We start from the raw sequence: 16,015 nt of genomic DNA, 5'->3' as shown, positions 1-16,015 counted from the left end.
TTAGGGAAGCCACACACATGAAACACAATTGTCAAAAAACTACATAAATAAATAAAAATAAATTTTAAAAAGACCCAAACAATTCCAACAATTGACTTTCCAATATAGATAGGGGAACTCTTAAGGGACGCCACATCAACAACCACTGAAAGAGGGAGAACTAGCCTCCCCAGAAATGAATCCCCTACTTGTTTATCCAATACCAACTGATTAGCCTTAGACACAAATATATGCAGGTAACACCAAAGGGACTCAGCAGACTGTATTCATTTATTCATTTGTATGTACTAAAGCAATACTGAAATAATATGGAGAGAATTTGGGTGGGAGTGGGGAGGAAATTGAAGGGATAGTGATGTATATGTATGTGTATATATATATTGAGCTCTACATTTTTCTCTGCTCCCCTGTCTGCCTCTCCTCTCCCCTTCAACTCTCTCCCAAGGTCCCCATGCTCCCAATTTACTCAGGAGATCTTATCTTTTGCTATTTCCCGTATAATTATATTTTAATAAAAGCAAAAGTCTGAAGAACATTAGGGAAAATGTTCCCACACTCCTTATATTTATTGGGCCTTTCTACAAATTCCTGATTGCCCTGTTCAAATGTGGTGTAAGTTCTGAACTGCAATGAGAATTTCTCCAAATAAACGAGTATCACATGGTGTCATGTGGGTTCTAGGAATCAAACCCAGATCCTCAGGCTTTATGGGAAATGACTTTACCCACTAAGCCAATTTTCCAACACATCTTAATTGAAAAGATATATTTTAAAGTAAAAATTACAAAAATCTATGTAAGAAACTTTACTATTAGAAAATCCAAGTGTTCATATAAATGTTAGGAAATTGCCAATGAAGAATAATAAGAAAAACATAATTTGTCACACAAGGATAATAGGAAATACAATTTACAAGTAGCCTATTTTCAATTTCAAATGAACATTAAAAAAACTACATATAAATTAAATTCACTGGACTCTTACAAATGTACTTGAATTTAATGAATCAAACACAGCTTCAGATTGAAATGGAAAAGGATATTACCTTGTTTAACTTTTTTTTTAATGCCCATTAAAATCAAACTGATCATGACTTGGTGGCACAGACCTTTAATACCATCTCTTGGGAGACAGAGGCAATCTCAGTGAGGCAGAGGCAGCCTGGTCTACAAAATGAGACCTTATTTCAATACAAAACTTGATTTATCAAACTAAAAGACATCAATACATATAGGCCATACTGTTGCTATTCTTGCTCAACACAGTTTTCTGATAGCCTTGGTTTCTCCAAGCAGAAGAGACGACAGGCAAAAACATTTTCCACAAATTCCACAAAATCACACTTTCAAAAGAAAACATTTCTTCAGAGTGTTCCTTACTTTTACAACATACAGAAGAAAATTTCCTTTCACCTTATTTGAGACAACACACAGCTTATATTTTTAATGCTGAATTTTTTCATTCGGTGGAAGGGGTTCCTAACTTCCAGGAACAGTGTTCAAATTCACTGTATTCGATGTTGGAATTCTCTCGCCTCTACTTCCCTAGTGAGTAAAAGAGATGCACCAGGGCCAGCAAGACTGTTCACGGGTTAAGGTACTTGCTTTGAACTCGGACAACCTGAGTTCCTCCCCAGGACCTACATAGTGGACAGAACAGGACAGACACCTGAAGCTGTACACTGACACATGTGCACTCTGCATGTGTTCACTCATGCACGTACACCTACAAAAATGTGATCGTCATAAACTGTAGTTTATATAAAATGAAATTTTCAAGGAAATATGTGGCTTCGCACATTTGATGAAACAGGTCACATTCCAGATGTGTCTAAATTTGTACATTTTCAGTCTCCTATTACAGCTCTTTCCAGCTTTTTTCTTTTAATTATTACACTTACAGGGCCGAAAAGACGGCTCAGTAGCTCAGAGTATAGATGCTGCTCCTCTAGAGGACCCAAGCTGGATTTCCAGCACGCACACTGGGAAGCTCACAACCACCTGTTGCCCCAGCTTCAGGGGAATCTGACACCTCTGGCCTCTATGTGCACCAGCCCTCACATGCACAAACCCACACACTTACACATAATTAAGAATAAAAGTCACGTGGTGGCACATGGTTTTAATCCCAGTACTTGGGAGGCAAAAGCAGGAGGATCTCTGTGAGTCTGAGGCCAGTTTGGTCTACAAAGAGAGTTCCAAGACAGGCAAGACTGTTACACTGAGAAATCCCATCTCAAAAAGATCAAAAAATAAGAAAATACTGTGAAAATGTATTTTAAAGCCAGGTTGTGGTGGTGCATGACTTTAATCCCAGTACTCAGGAGGCAGAGGCAGGTGGATCTCTGAGTTCTACAGAGCAAGTTCCAGGACAGACAGGGCTTCACAGAGAAACCAACCCTGTCTTGAAAAAACCAAAATTTTAAAAAAAGTATTTTAAAATATCCCATTTATTTATATATGTGTGGGAGATTGTGCATGCAAATGATGGCACATGTGTGCACGTCAGAGGAAAACCTTGGGGACTCAGTTCTCTCTCCTCACATGGGTTCTGAGGATCCAACTCTATCAGGCTTGATGGCGAGCGCTTTTACCCTCAGCCTTCTCACTGGCCCTCCACACTATTTTTTTCATACCCCACAACAACAGCAAGTTGATCAAAGACAATTCCACATGATGTACACGGATTTAGGCTCTACCCACTGGGTTTCTTTTCCATGTGAGCTCTTTCATGTTTGTGAAGGCATGTGGAAACCCTAAATGCTTTCCCACAATAATTACATACATAAGGTTTTTCTCCAGTATGAATTCTTTCATGATCACGAAGGGATGTGGAAATCCTGAACGCTTTCCCACATTCCTTACATACATATGGTTTCTCCCCAGTATGAATTCTTTCATGATTATAACAAGCGTCACGCTGGATGAAGGCTTTCCCACAATGCTTGCAAACATAGGGCTTCTCTCCAGTGTGAATTCGCTCATGGTTGTGAAGATGGCTCCCACGAAGAAATGCTTTCCCACAATGCTTGCAAACATAGGGTTTCTCTCCAGTGTGAATTCTCTCATGAATGTAACGGGCACTGGAATGGGTGAAGGCTTTTCCACAGTGCTTACATATATAAGGTTTCTCACCGGTGTGAATTCTTTCATGCCTCCGAAAAGATGTAGAACATGAAAATGCTTTACCACACTGTGTGCAAACATAGGGTTTCTCTCTGGTGTGAATCCTTTCATGACTGTACCAGCCACTGTAATGGGTAAAAGCTTTTCCACAATGCTCACAAGTGTAAGGTTTTTCTCCACTGTGAATTCTTTCATGGATGAGAAGGTCATAGGAACGAATGAATGCTTTTCCACACTGCTTGCATACATATGGCCTCTCCCCACTGTGAATCCTTTCATGGTTCTGGAGGGATGAGGAATATCTGAATGCTTTCCCACACTGCTTACATGTATAACATTTCTCTTCGGGGTGAATTAGTTCATGTTTAATAAGGTGACTGGAATTAACCAAGGTTTCGTCATACTGCGCACACACAAATGGTTTCTCTCCAATGGTGATTCTTTCATATATTTGACCATAACTGTACCTCCAGAAGGCTCTCTCCACTTGCTTCCATTCATGGAGTTTATCTCCAGTGTGAATTCTCTCACAACGCGGATCAAAATTGAGACTCCTACAGACTTCATTAGATTGCTTATTTTGATCGGCTGTCTCTCTAGGAGGACTTTGATTTGCCTGAAAGAACTCAGAATAAGTTAAATCTTTCCAACATTTCTCATGTGTAAAAGCTTTCTCCACTTGTTCCCGAGACCCATATGGTTTCTCTGTAATTTCGCATCTGAGGTGCACACGTGAGGGTGAATGAACAATAATGTCTCTTGCAAGCACACTGTTTTCAAATATCGTCATGGCGGGAGGCGTGTCTCTCTGAACAATAGGCTCTGGAATCTGTTGCTGGGTTTCTCCACACAGACTGTCATCACCATAGTCACAGTTTCTCTCAACCACCTGAGTCCTGCAAAAAAGGAGAAAAGCGTAACTACACTCGAGAAGTGCTGGAGACTGGACACTGAGCCACTGTTACAGTATTCTGCAGGCAGCAGGAGGACAGCAAGTGTAAAGTTCATCTGGGCCATATACAAAGACCCTGGGAGAAAGGGAATGACACTGCTGATTCTGCTTCTCTAAGAATTTGTAAATATAAAGGGACTGAACCCTGAGTCGTGGTCCTGAAGACAGCATACACACATAAAAAGGTCTTAAACACTACCGCTTTTCCCCCATAAATACTGTGTATACCACAGCTAACAAAGTTAAATATTTTAAACCAGAAATAATGTGCATCATACATTACAGATTTTGGAAGAGCTGAACATCTTTTTTGTGATTTATTGGTAATAGGTTTCAATCTAAACCTGAAACTCATTTTACTTCACATTCCTTATCCCCAAAGCTGAAAGGTACTTGATAAAATACACAAATCATTTCTTTAGGAAGGACAATTTTGGACACAAAAACAAGCCTTACATAGGTTAATGTTGCACATTTTGGCAATACTCATACACTAAAGAGTCAGAATCTTCTAATTCTGAATGTTCCAACTCAGTGCACTTGTAGAGAAAATTTGAGATCAAATCAATTGCACCAAGATGTACCGGATCATTTGCTTGTTTTTCAGATTTCCTATCACTTGCAAATACTTTATTTGATACAAATTCCTCTCTCTTTGAGTGTATATTACCTCACATTTTTCCTGAGATTTTGGTAGTTGTCTTCAATATTTTCTTTTCCCTTTGTTTTACCTAAAAAGCAAACCCAAAGAAATTATTATGACTGAATTCAATATCATACAAAAACTTATTCAAGTCTACATTTTGTTATGTGCATTATGACCTGGAATGCTACATTTTCCATGAAGTTCCCTTCCAATATTTCAATTCAAGTGTCCAAACAGGTGAGCAAGAAGAAACAGCTATTCTCTAATTAAATGAATAAAGAAATCATATTTTTTTTACCTATGGAGATCAGATTCATAAAGGTTTCTGTCATCACATCTCTGTATAGCTTCTTTTGACTAGAATCCAACAAAGCCCACTCTCCTAGAGTGAAGTTCACAGCCACATCCTCAAAGGTCACTGGCTCCTGAAAGAATCCACATGAAGAAATGTCAAAAATTAACCACCAACTTGACAGGACCTAGAGTCATGAAAGATGTTGAGGGATACTGCAAGTGTGCTGAAAGCAGAGATTAACCGGCTGTTCTGACAGAAGCTTAAGGCATGAGAATGCTCAAAGAAATGGGAACTGTCAAGGCCTGGCTCATGAGGTTTCAAGGGAAAACCAGGGCAGAGGCTATTTGGGTTTTAACCAAAATTTGGCTTCATTCTGTCCAGAGCCTGATGACCGGAAAGAAGTTGAATTTAAAGAAAATGAAATAATTTGACATACAAAATAAGTGCCAACGAGCTTAAAATTTTGGACAAGGAGGGTACAGATAACAAAGCAGCCGTGGAGGTTAGCACTGAGCAGTGGGACTGCTGTGGGACAATAGTTTCATACTTTGTAAAGACTTGTGACATGTATTTTAATAAAACGCAGATTGGCCAGTAGCCAGGCAGGAAGTATAGGTGGGGTGACCAGGTAGGAGGTAAAGAAAACAGGAGAATTCTGGGAAGAGGAAAGAGTCAGTCTGCACTCGTCATCCAGATGCAGAGGAAGCAAGATGAGAATGCCTCACTGATAAAGGTATCAAGCCACGTGGCTAACACATGCAAGAATTATGGGCTAATAAAAGTTATAAGAGTTAATAAGAAGCCTGAGCTAATAGGCCAATCAGTTTATAATTAATGTAGACCTCTGTGTTTTTCTTTGGAACTGAATGGCTGTGGGACCAGGCAAAACAGAAATCTCTGTCAACAGTGGGACAACAGGGAGGCATACTATTAACACAGTAACTGTATAAGCAAAATGGGACTGCACTGACTTGGGCTATGCTATCACCCCTCTGGAAACAATGGACCTATCAACCAGTTAGCAACCTAGAACCCCTACATTCACCTGGAGGATACATGTATAACTGCTTTATACAATGAAAACACTCCCCCTTATTACCATGTTTCTAGTCAAATAGATTGTGCAATGCTTCAGGAACCATGGGCAGAGCCTATGGGAACTACCCTGAACTAATTTTGGGTGCATGCACAAAAAAGCAAATAATGTTCACAAAATGAATCTTTTGGGAGATTTCTCTATTTATTATTTTATGCTTATCATAATGGGGCCTGCATAGGATTAAAATTAGGTATATTAGGGGAAGGAACAATCACAGTGCGCAAAAGCTTACAAAATAGAAGCCTATTAAAATAACCATCTGTACATGATACACACTTTGAGTATTCTCACTGATGTGGCCTACTATCATTCTTCAGAGTTTATTTTTGATCTGCACTATCGCTTTACTAGACCTGGCTATATGCACAAATCTGTGAGGATCATTATTTCAATAGTCTAAACCAGTGGTTCTCAACCTGTAGGCCATGACCATTTTGGGGTTGAGCAACCCTTTCACAGGGGTCACCTAAAACCACTGGAAAACACAGATATTTACATTACAATTCATAATTAGGAAAATTACAGTTATGAAGTTGCAACAAAAAATTTTATGGTTGGGCATCACTACAACATGAGGAACTGTATTAAAGGGTCACTGTTGGAAAGAAGCCGCTTGTTGGTTTTCAGCTGCTCAACCCTGAAATAACCACACAGAAACTGTATTAATTAAATCACTGCTTGGCCCATTAGCTCTAGCTTCTTATTAGCTAACACTTATATCTTAATTTAATCCATTTTTAGTAATCTGTGTGTTGCCACATGGTTGTGGCTTATAGAGTAAAGTTCCCAGCATCTGTCTCCAATGGGGCTACATGGCTTCTCTTTGACTCCGTCCTCTTTGTCCCAGCATTCAGTTTAGTTTTACCAGCCTACCTAAGTTCTGCCTTGCTATAGGTCCTAAGCAGTTTCTTTATTAATCAATGGTAATCACAGCATATAGAGGGCAATCCCACATCAAGTCATAGCATTAGAAAGGTTAAGAACCACTAGTTTAAACACAGGCAAAGAGCTGGTAATGGGGGTTGGAGACATGGTTCAGCAGTTAAGGGTTCTGTTTGTTTTTCCAGTGTTCCAGGTCCGATTCTCAGCACCCACATGGCAACCCACAAACACCTATAACTCCATTTCTAAGGGATCCAAAATCCTCTTCTGACGTCTGCTGGCTTCTTCATGGATGTAACATACATAGACTATGTAAACATACATAGACTGAGGCAGGTAGACCCATAAAAATGAACTAAAATAAAACAAAATAGAACTTGGAAATACCAGGTTCAGATCCCATCTTCCAGTAACACATTTGGCAAATCTGATCGGAAAGGAAAACAAAATTCTCCTCTCTCACTACTAAAACTTATCCACTACTTTCTAACAATTTTTTATATAGATGTTTATGGCTGCAATGATGGAACAAAGCAATCAATTTGGTCAAAAAGATTCTTCAAGGGCTGAAGAGGTTGGTGGCTCAGCCTTCAAAGGCTAAGTTCCAGACCAAAAAGACAAAAAGTCACCAAGTTAAGGCCTCTCTGTCCTAAAGAACACAGTGGCTGAGGACAGATGTTCTCTGTCGTTGTTTCACCTGGCATGGGGAGGACAGGAAGAGGGAATAAAGATGAGCAACAGCCGTCTCTGTCCGAACATGAAGAAAGAAACACTACTGTTCCTTCCCATAGGATAGTTTCTGCTCTGTGTAGCCGCAGAACCTAAATCCACAGTCACTTGGTATGTGCAGAAAACGGTTTTTTCTCTCTCTTCTTTCCATTTTTCTCCTTTGATTATGTATTTGTTCACCTGAAGTGATTCTGCTACATTTTGCTACCCCAAAATTAAAACATGGGTCTTCTGAATTCGGTGAAATCATTTCTGTTCTTTGGAGCAGGACCTATTCTTACAACTGATTGAATTTTAAGAGTTTTTCTCAGACTGGGTGTGGTGGTACAGGCCTTAATTCTAGCACTGGGCAGGCAGAGGCAGGCCATTTCTGAGAGGTGGCAGTCAGCCTGTTCCACACAGTATATAGTGAGTTCTGGGACAGACAAAGTTACATAGTGAGACCCTGTGTCAAAAACAAAAACAAAAATAAAAAAACTCTCTCTAGCCTTGCTTTTTCCTAGTTTCACATCTGTCTAGCTGATAAAGTATCTATTTCTGAAATTAAACATTAAGAACATTTGTACTCTTGTGCTGTGGCCTCAAAGAGCAAAGCAGATGACTCAGAGGGAAAGAAAGGACGCGAAATGAGGAGGAAAGGGGAACAGCTGCCTCTTTATCCAAGGACAGATGAGACTCCGAGCATGCCAAGTGAATTTAATGCCTTAACTGAGAAACCTTCTAACACAATAAATCATCCCGCCTCCTAATAGTGCTACTGCTGCTTGGATCAGAGCCAAATTCTGCTGTTACTTTTATTTTAATAGTTTTTCCCCAGTGATTTTTTTTTTCATTTTCTCTTTTTCTATTCTCACATGTGTCTAACATGCCACGGCTTGAATAATTCTGATGCTCAAGTTGAAGACAATCAGGTCTCACAAACACACACACACATTTACACACACACACACACATCAAAAATCTTCATGGGCAGATTACTTCTAACAATTGCAAAGGATTATAGAACAGATCAAATCAAATCTTTGGGCGGTAAAGAAGAGAAAAAATGGCCTTGAGATTGGAAGACACCAGGCTACCACTCCCCCAAGGTATGAGAGGAGGGACCTTTGATTGAGAAGTTGTCTCCACAAGAAAGGGTGGTGTCATTCCTGGGCTGGTGGCCCTGTGTGCTATGAGGAAACAAACCATGAGAGCAAGCCAGCAAGCAGTACTCCTTCACGGCCTGTGCATCAGCTTCTGCCTCTAGGTTCTCACTAAGTTTGAGTTCCCACCCTGGTCTTCAATAGACTGTGATTCAGGATATGTATGCCAAATTAACCCTTTACTCCCCGAGTTAGTTCTGACCGTGATGTTTCATCACAGCACTAGAAACCCTAACTAAGACACAAGGCAAAACTGTTCTCCTAAGCTCCAACCTCCAGGAAACAAGCCCCTGACTACCTTCCCTTAGCTACCTCTTTTACCTTTAAAAGGTCTGTGTGCAGGGTCTAAGAATCAAGAGCCATTAGGCCATCTGCCACTAGACAGGGGTTCAGACGTCTCTTCTGTATCATAAGACCGCATAACTTTACCAGTCAATCAGTAAAACATAAACAATTTTTGGACTTTCAATCTCTGGTTTCTTATTGAAACCCTGAGGAAACAAGCATTCCAGGATTTCTTTGTGTCTCTTTGGCTGTCCTGGAATTTACTCTGTAGACCAGGCTGACCTCAAACTCACACAGATCCGCCTGCCCCTGCCTCCCAAGTGCTGGGATTAAATTAAAGGTGTGCACCACCACGCCTGATGAAACAAGCTTTCTTGGAGGACAGCATTTCACTGAATTACTAGATAGATAGACGGCCGGTTAGGACCCTATTTTTTTTTAAGGTTTTACTTTTAATTGTGTGTTTATGTCTGTGCCTATGTGTGAATATGTGCACATGAATGCAGTATCCAGAGACCAGAGAGGTCATCTGATCCTGTGGGATCTGGGGTTACAGACAATTGTAGGTGGTAGGAATCCTCTCCAGGATGACCTCTTAACCACTGAGCCATCTTAACCAATGAGTCTTCTCTCTCTAGCCCCAACCCTATGTTTATAATGACTTATAAACCTATACTCCTAACCATGGCTACAACCTTTCCATCAACTCTAAATCAGGCAGTAACCCAGTACATGAGACACTTCCTTTCACAAAATGTCTGTTGTAGAACCATGTGCTCCAAAAGCCATTGTCTGCATGAGGAGAACTACAGTCACAAAAGGGAAGATTATGGAGGAACTCACAAAGACATAGGAAAATAACATAAAAGAGGTATGACATCTCTTACAGACACAACACCTGAAGATGCTCAGCATCCAAAGCAGAGATTCTACACGGGGATGTCCCAGAATCTACATTCTGATCTTCCCTCTTTTGGTGGAACTTGTTGAGGATTCTCTGTTTCCTCCTTCCTGTTACAGGTTGCCATGGGAAACTCCTTGTCTATAGTCTCAAAGTCTCAGGTATACTGGTAATCACTGGCAGAAGTGTGACCCAGATAAAAGGTGTCATATTTCATTGTAATATTGCCTAGATCCAGGACAAACTGGGGCCCACAGAGAGATGATCCCAAAATGGCAGCCTCAACCACAATACTATTCTTCACCTAGATCTTTTCTGTAGAAGACAAGGGAAATGGTGTGAGATTCCCTATGTTTAAGACATCGTGGTCATCTACCAAGACACCTCAATTTACCAAAGAATCAGGGAATGCCCAAAAAGAAGGGAACTCCAAACTTGACCTTGATACTGTGAATGATACATTCCTGAGTGGTCTGTCTCCAAGGAAAGGGCTTACCATCCGGCCCTCATGTTTCATCACCCCAAAGCTATAAATGTCATCAGACAGTATCTGATGCTCACAGTAATCCTAGGTAAACCGACACCTGATTCAGTTACAACAATAAGGTTTTCTTAAATACTTGTCTGTACTTAGTAACAATTTCCTACAAAAATGGGCTCAAAGAACAAGGATTTTATGTTATATCTTTTTACTGAATGAGGCAAGATTTTGTGATCAATTTTTATTCAAATGCCCAGTTTATATGACTTATGCTTTTCCACTCAGATAAAGTCTCACTTGCTGGTTAACCACTGCCAGAACGACAGGAAGAATTCTGTTACAAAGAAATGTTCCTACATTTCTGCTGTATCACAAATATTTGAATCTATTTGTAAAATTTGGCCAATTACACAATACTTTGTGTCTATGACCTTCAATCATTTAGACTGATGATTAAATGGCCCAGTGGCACTAATTATAAAAACTGAGTAAAGTTCTTGGTTTCCTGAGACACTCTCATGAGTTCTCCAGAATCTAAGATGTACATCTTTCAGAAACGATCCATGATCTCCTCAGAAAAGTTAGTGGGGAGCCGGGTGTAGTAGCACACGCCTTTAATCCCAGCACTCAGGAGGCAGAGGCAGGTGGATCTCTGTGAGTTTGGGCCAGCCTGATCTATGTAGTGAGTTCCAGGACATCCAGAGCTAAATAGTGTCTCAAAAACAAAACAAAACAACGACGACGACAAAAAGAAAAATGAAAAAAAAAGAAAGACTGGATATTCTACACACACACACCAAATATAAAAACACAAACGTGGTAACACACTTCTTTAATCCTAAAACCTGGGAGGCATAGGAGCACAGATAAGTAAGTTCAAGGCCAGCCTGATCTACACAGTGAGTTCCAGGACAGCCAGAGCTACAAAGTGAAACCCTGTCTCAGAGTGGGGAGGAAAAGAGGAGGAAACCTTAGTGACTTTCATAACACATGACAATTAGGAATTTAGAATTGGTTACACAGTATTTTCACAGTGAACTACTGAGAAAAGCAAAGGGATTTCTTCAATTGGGAAAACTCATGGTAACAACAATTGCTAGCAACCGGGAGGGAAAGGATTCTACCAGGCACTTCAAACTACCTCCTGCACTGTAACATTTCAGGACATAAACTCATAGAGTCTCATCTCAGTTTTCCATCAATTTCTGAGACACACTGTCACAGCTTCAGAGAGCTGGCTGATCCTCATTTTCAACAATGACATCAGATACCCCAAGGCCACTCATGTGATCAGGAGCAGGGGAAACAGCTACTTGAACCAGGATCAACAAGAAGAGAAGGTTCTTGGCACTCTCCAAGCAAGTGTAGTAGCTTTAGATACAAAATAAGAGATCACTTTTTCACAGTTGACGTCTGCCCAACTCAGCTCTACACACTACTCAGCATGATAGTCCAAGATGACCAACTTTCTGTCTTCTCTACTCCAGGGAGAAATGTCTTTGAGAAGTTGAGCCACATGCATGTAGGTAATAGCTTAACACCCTGGGGCTCTCCTTGGTTTGGGCTGTGCACACATCCCTATCTAACCTGGTCTGGGCTGTGTACACATCCCTATCTAACCTGGTCTGGGCTGTGCACACATCCTTATCTAACCTGGTCTGGGCTGTGCACACATCCTTATCTAACCTGTTTGTTTTCTATTGTTGTGATAAAGAACACAACCGGAAAGAACAACTAGGGAAGGAAAGGATTTACTTGTGTGTTCTGATCATGGAAGCCAAGACAGGAACTCAAAGTAGGGCAGGTAACTGGAGGTAGGAACTGAAGCATAGCCCATGGGAAAAAAAAAATACTGCTTACTGGCTGGCTTCTTGAGGCTTGCTCGGTCTGCTCTGTTATAAAACCCAGGAGACCTGTGCAGAGGTGGCCCCGCCCACAGTCAGCTGGGCCCTCTTACATCAATCATTCTTCAACATAATGAGACTTGCCTGCCAGCATTCCTTCAGTTAAGAAAGTTCCCGTTTCCCAGAAGCCCCTAACTTCTGTCAAGCTGACTAAAGAAAAACAAAAAATAAAACCTAACCAGTATACTATTCAAACAATGCAGCTAGCAACCTTAGACCACACCCCCCCCAACATCCATTAAGCTGTACATACACATGCTTCGAACAATGGGAATTAGTTACTTCCCTCAGAAACCCATGAGCAAAACCCTGTTTCTATTTAAATATGTCTTGGACACATCTAAGACCTATGGACTAACGCAGCCTGAATTAGTTTTCAGTGCATGTGCAATAATGCAACCCATATCTTTCAAGTGAACCTTTAGGAGAACCGCCATTTATGCCTACGGATAACTGGGCATATATATGATTAGAAGATACAGTGTAAGAGAAGACATGCAAAATGAGCTTACACAATGCAAGTCTATCATCAAAACAGAACCACCCATGCATGCTATGCTCCGTAGGAACCAAACTCTCCCTTTTCTTGATCTCTATATAAAAGGAGGGATATCCTTATATATTTCTATATAAAAGGAGTACACCTTTTATCCCAGCTCTCAGGAGACAGAGTCAGATAATTACCATGAGTTTGAGGCCAGCAGGGTCTTACATAAGCAAGTTTCAAGGCAGCCATGGTGGTTACACAGAGAAACTCTGTCTTGAGAAAATGAAGGATGGATGGATGGATGGATGGATGGATGACAGACAGAGAGACAGACAGACAAAATAACACTCCTAAGAATAATCAGAGTCCTTAGGTACTCTCATTCATGTTAGTCACTACCATTCTTCACTGTGTGTTTGTGAACTAGACTCGTTTTGTAATAAAGTTACTTGATTACTTTTGCAAATCTATGGGAGCATTTTTCTTTTAAATAATTTAAATAAGAGGCCAGGAACCTGCAAAAAAAAAAAAAAACCCTGTCCCCAGACATGACCAACATTAAGAAGGACACACTAAAGGCAAGCCCATAACTACTAGATCAACAACAGAAACAGTTATATGACGACAAAGGTTTCAACGTGTAGAGATGCAAACTGATGTGAAAGAAAACCTCTGAACTAAGAAGGGGGTTCACTGGCTGTTTCCCTAGGGTCACCGCACGGACCCTGATCCTATTGTGGTCCATGTGGGCCAGGCTCAAACCCAGGAGGGAAGATGAAATTGAAACTGAAAGTGTCATTTGGTTGGTACTAATTCTGGGGGGCATGAAAGATGCAAGACTGAGGAGTCTTGCACCATGGATCCAGAGAGCCACCACAAACGTGGCACAGCAAAGACGAAGCCCAAGTTGTAATGGAGATCTCAGGGTGATGGAGAGAGGGGCCAAAGTGATGAGATGTATACTAAAGAAAGCTGCAGACACAGAACAGAGTCAGCCAGTCCAGGAAAGATTTATGGATGCTACAGGCATCAACCTGAAGAGAAGTGCTACCTAAGCCTTTTGAAATTGAGATGATCCCATCCAAGGCATCTAGGTGTCAGATACAGAGCTGAAGTATTTAGTTCAGTTCTCCCACTGGACTTTGGTTTTGCTTTTGTAAAATCAGTCCTCAGTATATTTCAACTCTTCCTTTCTGGAAAAATCTCACAACTATTCCTATCCCTCTCTCCTTCCCTTCTTCCCTCTATCCATCTATCTATCTATCTATCTATCTATCTATCTATCCAGTCATTTTTCATATATATGCATATATACATATGTATGTATATATGAGTTGTATACACACACGTGTGTGTGTGTATATATGAGTTGTATACACACACGCGCGCGCGTGTGTGTGTGTGTGTGTGTGTGTGTATGTGTGTATGTGTATTCCTTTCTCCTGGAAAAGAAATGGTTATCATATACTAATACTGTATGCCTTTTAATTGGCATACATTATACATATATGTACACTCCATATTAAAATTTACAATTGTGTCATTAGGCATCTCAGTTTTCTTGATGCAACTTTTTAAAGCAACACACTGGGGCTGAGGACGCAGATCAGTTGTTACAGTGTTTGACAACCATTGCTGACAACCTGAGTGCCATCCCCGGCACTGCATAAAGCTGAGCTTTGTTGCTCAAGTCTGTAATCACACTTCAGAGGTAGAGGCAGCAATATCATAAGTTCAAGGTCACCTTCAGCTATATACTTAGTTCTAAGACAAGTTGGATGCATGATAACTTGTCTCTCTTTAAAAAGAAAAGAAAAGAAAGAAGGAAGCAAGGAAAGAAGGAAGGAAGGAAGGAAGGAAGGAAGGAAGGAAGGAAGGAAGGAAAAAAGTGGAGGAAACAGGTCTCAAATGCCTCAACTCATAAAATCAAATAAAAATAATAATAATAGTAACTAGCAAAATAAGACGAGTGACTTAAGTTTGACCCCCAGAAGCCACATAAAAGTGAGGGGAAAATCAACAGCACAGGATTGACCTCAGACCTCTGCAAGCATGCCATGGCCCAGGCGGCAACACCAAGTATCACACACACTTAATAGTAATAAAGTATTTTTCAATGTACTGAACACTCAAGCTAAAAAATGTTTTCACCAGAAAGAGTCTTTGTCTCAGGCTGACTATTTCAGACGGTCAGAAATTACTGTGTACAGAGAACAAATAGTTATAGGCAAAAGGAAAGAGCTGAAGATTAATTTTCTCCCAAGACCTGTATTCCAATTAAATTCTGATTGGCGAACTTTCATTCCCAATTCTTTCTGTTTGAAGAAGCCCACCATAGCAAAGCAAAATTACAGTTACATGAACTCCCCTTCCCCCAGGCTTTTTTTTTCCTCCCACAATCAACAAGGCTAGAAAAGCTTTTCACAATCTCACCTTTTGCCTTATAAATAATCAAGAAAAACAATTTTGACCTGTAGTATTATTAAAAGGAAACGGAGCGATCGAAATAGCGGTAGGAAAGAGAAGCAGAAGAGAAAACCCACCACACAGCAAGGAACCTGTGCCGAACATGCATAAAGCCTAGGGTTCAACTGGCAGTACAAAAAGAGAAAAACAAGGTGATCACAGAGAAAAACTAAAGCACAGCAAACAGAAATGCAAGGAGCAGACAGACGGGCAACAGCGCTCACCACCCACGATCATTCCCAGCATAGTTTGGATTCAGCATCACCAACCTGCCAGCGCTGCAGTTTCTGCAGAGGCTCAAGGTGGTACGGACTCCGCCTGGGAGAACAGGGATGAAGCGGCTTCCCAGGAAAGGGGCAGGATTGGAGTCTGGTCTCCTGGTCAAAGTAGTCGTAGCATCACAAACCCGCCACCCTCGAATCCAGACGCGCTCGGGACACTCACCATTCTCCGCTTGTGACGCATCCTGGTGTCCTCTCCTAGGAGACTGCAATCGGCGGAAGGGATAGCCGCTAAGGCAAAGCAACCACGACCCTCCCGCAGCTACACAGGCTCCAAGATGGCAGCAAGGGCGGAATCCTTCGATTATCTCGCCTCTTATTGGACAGTTCATGCGGGAGA

The 16,015-nt window shown here is 41.0% G+C and overlaps 1 protein-coding gene across 2 annotated transcripts; it reads right to left on the bottom strand.

Moving 5' to 3' along the window:
- Positions 1–251: 251 nt before the first annotated feature.
- LOC146894243 (uncharacterized) lies at positions 252–15,958 on the bottom strand. 2 transcript variants are annotated; one of them, XM_085690797.2, is made up of 4 exons: positions 15,839–15,958; positions 5,022–5,148; positions 4,748–4,808; positions 252–4,021 (listed from the first exon to the last, which is right to left on the bottom strand). In XM_085690797.2, the coding sequence occupies exons 1-4, from the start codon at positions 15,857–15,859 to the stop codon at positions 2,695–2,697; spliced, it is 1,536 nt and encodes a 511-aa protein (XP_085546923.1). In that variant the 5' UTR covers positions 15,860–15,958; the 3' UTR covers positions 252–2,694. The 2 variants fall into 2 exon arrangements, with proteins under 2 accessions (XP_085546923.1, XP_085546924.1); XM_085690798.2 differs by lacking the exon at positions 15,839–15,958 and adding an exon at positions 15,664–15,831.
- Positions 15,959–16,015: the final 57 nt, after the last annotated feature.

The sequence above is a fragment of the Myodes glareolus genome, chromosome 6 (assembly GCF_982192425.1).
Source record: "Myodes glareolus chromosome 6, mMyoGla1.1, whole genome shotgun sequence".
In the NCBI taxonomy this organism is placed as follows: domain Eukaryota; kingdom Metazoa; phylum Chordata; class Mammalia; order Rodentia; family Cricetidae; genus Myodes; species Myodes glareolus.
This window is presented reverse-complemented; position numbering and strand designations above follow the sequence as displayed.

What these genes read in the sequence shown, in the direction of transcription:
- LOC146894243 (XM_085690797.2), bottom strand. Translation starts at nt 15,859, where the DNA reads ATGCGTCACAAGCGGAGAATG. An exon ending in TGCGTCACAAGCGGAGAATG is followed by an intron (nt 5,149 to 15,838) that starts GTGAGTGTCCCG and finishes GGATTCTTTCAG; the next exon opens with GAGCCAGTGACCTTTGAGGA. An exon ending in TATGAATCTGATCTCCATAG is followed by an intron (nt 4,809 to 5,021) that starts GTAAAAAAAATA and finishes TTTGCTTTTTAG; the next exon opens with GTAAAACAAAGGGAAAAGAA.